Source organism: Corticium candelabrum, chromosome 9 (assembly GCF_963422355.1).
Source record: "Corticium candelabrum chromosome 9, ooCorCand1.1, whole genome shotgun sequence".
In the NCBI taxonomy this organism is placed as follows: Eukaryota; Metazoa; Porifera; class Homoscleromorpha; order Homosclerophorida; family Plakinidae; genus Corticium; species Corticium candelabrum.
In genome coordinates, this window is record NC_085093.1 from 2,982,503 (window position 1) to 2,987,502 (window position 5,000).

Here is a 5,000-nt window from a genome sequence, read left to right on the forward strand (position 1 = left end):
ACAGACTTACACACATAGTCCCCAGACCGGAAGTCGGTTCAGCCCTATACGTTTAGAGTAAGCAACTCGCCAAGTCTCGTGACTTTTACAAAGTCCCTTTTCTTATAGGCTCATAGCTGAATAAGTCTAAGTATTAGGAAGTTGATTATAGGACAGCTAATTTGAGAAGAAATAGTATATGTACACCCATGCATATGCATGCGCACACGTGCGCGCGCACACACACACACACACACACGTGCACGCACACACACACACACACACACACACACACACACACACACACACACACACACGCACACACACAACAACAACAAAATGGACAAATGTTAAGCCCTCCACGTCTTTCGACATCGACCTTGAGGTCAGTTGAGGAGATAGCTCCCCTGCCTCTAGAGACAGGGCCTCCATGCGCTACGTGGAGTCTTGGGGCCAGCACTACAATCCACCTGGAGCTTGGCCAGAGTCATCCAGGGGCACTGACAATGGCGCAGCTCTGGGACTAGACACCAAGGCCCACACGTACCCGTCTGCTGCATGATGTTGCTGCCAAGCCAGCGGTCTTGTCCACCCCAGTCAATGACCAGGTACTCATTTATACTCCTGAGTCGAGAGAAGCAAGTGTGGGTGAGTTTCTTGCTCAAGGAAACTACGACAGTGTCACACACACACACACACACACACACACACACACACACACACGTGCACACATGCACGCACGCACACACACACACACACACACGCACGCGCATGCGCGTAATCCACTGCAGTTGACACATCACATGACAAGCTACTACATTAGAAATGACACTGTAAGAGTAGTTCTACCTTGCATGACTGATGTAACTGTTTCAATACTCTCGCCAGCCGACCGAACTCTCCACGATCAAAATACAACTTTCCAAGCTGCAAATAAGTCACAAAATATTGACAAACTACATCACGTTTGTCTTGTCAAAGACATAGCTCACACACACACACACACACACACACACACACACACACACACACACACACACACACACACACACAGACACACACACACACAGACACACACAGTTACTTCAACTCACTTTTGTGTTAGTTTTAAACCAAAGTCTTTCATTCTTTGCATCTCTGAGGGCCTCCAGTGTCGTCTCGTAAAACTCTTGCAGCAGTTCCATTTGTTGTGAAGTTGAGATGTAATCTAGGATGGAGTTGATCGACTTCTCTGAGTAATTACGAGTCACAGCACCCTGACATCAAACAGTCACATAAAACAAAATCAACAAAAACAAACAAACACAAACAAACAGGCAGACAGACAAACTGAGAGACAAACAAACAACAAACAAACAAACAAACACAAACAGACAGACAAATAAACAACAAACAAACAAACACAAAAAGACAAACAAAAAAACACAAAAAGACAAACAAACAAACAAACCGACAGACAAACAAATAGACAGACAAACAAATAGACAGACAAACAAACAACAAACAAACACAAACAAACAGACAGACAAACAACAAACAAACACAAACAGACAGACTGACAGGCAGACAAACAAACAGACATTCAAACAACAAACAAACAGACAGACAGACAGACAGACAAACAACAAACAAACAGACAGACATAGAAACTACAAACAAACAGACAGACAGACAAACAACAAACACAAACAGACAAGACAGACAGACAAACAAACAGACATTCAAACAACAAACAAACAGAAAGACAATACAGACAAATAAACAACAAACAAACAACAAACGGATAAACAGATGAACAACAAACAAACACAAACAGACAGACAAACTAGAAATAGCAAACAAACAAACACAAACAGACAGACAGACAAACAGACATTCAAACAACAAACAAACAAACAGACAGACAGACAAACAACAAACAAACAACAAACAAACACAAACAACAAACAGACAAACAGACAAACAACAAACAAACACAAACAAACAGACAGACAAACTAGAAATAGCAAACAAACAAACACAAACAAACAGACAGACAAACTAGAAATAGCAAACAAACAAACACAAACAGACAGACAAACAGGCAGACAAACAGACAGACATTCAAACAACAAACAAACAACAGACAGACAAACACAAACAAACAACAAACACAAACAAACAGACACACAAACACAAAGGCAAACAACAAACAAACAAACACAAACACAAAATTACAAACAAATGAACAAAATAAATAAACAAAAAAAAATAGTAAACAGAACACACAAACAGATACACAAATAAACAAACAATCAGAATACCTTGATGTACGTAAGCAATTGCTTGTAACGAGCCATCATCTCTGCATTGTTTCCCTGCCACATGCAATGACTCAATCACACACACACACACAACACTCACAGTTGCCAGCAATTCAAACAACAGCGCACCATCCTAAAATTCAGTTTCATCATCTGCTTTAGAGCCTTAAAGCCCCACTCTCCTTTCTCCCCTTCCAGCTCCAAAACCTTCAAACATAAAGAAATAATTAACCAATATACAACGTTCATAACATGTGATTCATTAATATCAATTAATATCCAAAATTATCTGAATTTATTAATATAAAAAGTCAAAATAATTCTTTGAAGACATTAATATCAATAAATTCAATTACTATTACAATGTATTTACGGCTTTAGTAATATCAATAAATATCCAAAATAATTATTAATTGACTTTATTGATATTAATGTTTCAAAATAATTATTTCCAATTTTTTATATCAATAAATTCAGATAATTACAATGTATTTATGACTTTAGTAAAATTATATTTTACAAAATATATAATGTATTTATTTAGACTCTAAAGTCATTACCTTGCAGTTGCAAAGTACTGCAAAAACATGATGACGTTTTTAACTATAAATAATATTGTACATATACAGCTATACGCATGCGTAGTTAAAAAGCTCGTTTCGTGAAGACTAAAATGAGCTTGACGACACGTTAGCAGAAGAAATACATACCTTCTGAAAGCTGGCAACTGCAGCTTGAGGATCATCTTCCTTGAGCGCCTTGCTGTTGTAATATTGATTCTCTAAATCAACTGCAGGCTCGCTGTCGCTGTTTTCTGAGTAATCCTGGCAAGTGGCTATGACTGATAAAAATATAAATGATAAGTAGTTTATTCACTGCTTACGAAGTCGTAGTCTTCTTCTTCATCGACCATAAAATCATCGTCGACGTCCGACATAGTTATTTGTTAAATGCCCGTATTACATAGTTATTTGTTAAATGCCCGTATTACACAGTTATTTGTTAAATGCCCGTATTACATAGTTATTTGTTAAATGCCCTTTTTGCACAGTTATTTGTTAAATGCCCGTATTACATAGTTATTTCTTAAATGCCCATATTAGATAGTTATTTGTTAAATGCCCGTATTAAATAGTTATTTGTTAAATGCCCGTATTACATACTTATTTGTTAAATGCCCGTATTACATAGTTATTTGCTAAATGCCCGTATGGCAGTGACAGTAGCTTTGATCTTCCAGACCCGTGTAGCGCCAATTACTCAGTGTGATTGCTAAACTATACAAGGTAATATAAAAATTGTTTTACACAATTTACAAATAAAGATAAAACAATGTAATTAATTATTTCAATTTTAATGTTTTAATATTAAATTTAAAATAATTTGCATTTTTATTAGACAATTATTTATTATTTGAACAATAGCATCTCTAGATATAATAGCAGCATGATATACTGCGTGCAACAATTTAGTCACGCATTACAGTACCTGTAAATTATAATTCGTAATCGCAACCAAACTGGCAACATCCGGGCAGTCGAGAGAGCTTGCGTGCCTCCATTTAGCCAATCAGTCACCGATGCGATGGCTCAGAGCGCGGTAGTAATCAGTGAGTGAATTTCATTTCGAGAGAAAAGAGGATTATAGCGGAGCTGTGACTGTAGTTATAGGAGACGAAATTCTCAAAGGTCTCACGAAAGACAAGAACTCCGTCTTTCTTTGCCGAGAACTGAGGAAAATGGGCTACGCAGTGAAGAAGGCAAGTAGAGTGAAGACAATGGGAGATAGCATGAGCGAAACGCGCAACATGTGTTTATGCATATTTAGATTTGCTGCATCGTTTGCCTAGCTAAACACTTTTGTTTCATAATTTATGTTATAGAATTATTATTGATATTAATAATTCTATGTTTCAATTGGAATTGTTTGTCTGTCCGTCTGTTTGTCTGTCTGCTTGTTTGTCTGTCTGCTTGTTTGTCTGTCTGTTTGTTTGTCTGTCTGTCTGCTGTTTGTCTGTCTGCTTGTTTGTCTGTTTGTTTGTCTGTCTGCTGTTTCTTTGTCTGTCTGTTTGTTTGTCTGTTTGTCTGTCTGCTGTTTGTTTGTCTGTCTGTCTGTTTGTCTGTCTGCTGTTTGTTTGTCTGTCTGTGTGTCTGTCTGTCTGTTTGTCTGTCTGCTTGGTTGTCTGTTTGTCTGTCTGCTGTTTGTTTGTTTGTCTGTTTGTCTGTCTGCTTGGTTGTCTGTTTGTCTGTCTGCTGTTTGTTTGTTTGTCTGTTTGTCTGTCTGCTTGGTTGTCTGTTTGTTTGTCTGTCTGTTTGTTGTCTGTTTGGCTGTCTGCTGTCTGTTTGTCTGTCTGTTTGTCTGTCTGTTTGTCTGTCTGTTTGTCTGTCTGTCTGCTGTTGGTTTGTCTGTCTGTTTGTCTGTCTGTCTGCTGTTTGTCTGTCTGTTTGTCTGTCTGTTTGTTTGTCTGTCTGCTGTTTGGTTGTCTGTCTGTTTGTCTGTCTGCTGTTTGTTTGTTTGTTTGTTTGTCTGTCTGCTTGGTTGTCTGTCTGTTTGTCTGTCTGCTGTTTGTTTGTTTGTCTGTTTGTCTGTCTGCTTGGTTGTCTGTTTGTTTGTCTGTCTGCTGTTTGTTTGTCTGTCTGTTTGTTTGTCTGTTTGTCTGTCTGCTGTCTGTTTGTCTGTCTGCTGTTTGTTTGTCTGTCTGCTGTTTGTTTGTCTGTC

General features: G+C 38.1%; 2 protein-coding genes across 3 annotated transcripts in view; one reads left to right on the plus strand and one right to left on the minus strand.

The window, feature by feature from the left end:
• LOC134183993 (COP9 signalosome complex subunit 2-like) overlaps positions 1-3,246 on the minus strand; it is an 8,030-nt gene extending 4,784 nt beyond the window's left edge. The window contains exons 1-6 of the mRNA XM_062651592.1: positions 3,166-3,246; positions 2,993-3,106; positions 2,412-2,489; positions 2,283-2,336; positions 1,074-1,235; positions 829-906 (exon numbers count right to left, since the gene is read on the minus strand). Coding sequence (XP_062507576.1) covers positions 829-906; positions 1,074-1,235; positions 2,283-2,336; positions 2,412-2,489; positions 2,993-3,106; positions 3,166-3,219 — 540 coding nt within the window. The 5' untranslated portion in view covers positions 3,220-3,246. The remainder of the gene's footprint in view (positions 1-828; positions 907-1,073; positions 1,236-2,282; positions 2,337-2,411; positions 2,490-2,992; positions 3,107-3,165) is intronic.
• Positions 3,247-3,828: 582 nt separating this feature from the next.
• The window catches only part of LOC134184830 (FAD synthase-like), a 6,407-nt gene continuing 5,235 nt past the window's right edge, over positions 3,829-5,000 (plus strand). For both annotated transcript variants that reach the window (XM_062652588.1, XM_062652589.1), the window contains exons 1-2: positions 3,829-3,891; positions 3,947-4,041. In XM_062652588.1, coding sequence (XP_062508572.1) covers positions 3,867-3,891; positions 3,947-4,041 — 120 coding nt within the window. In that variant the 5' untranslated portion in view covers positions 3,829-3,866. The remainder of the gene's footprint in view (positions 3,892-3,946; positions 4,042-5,000) is intronic.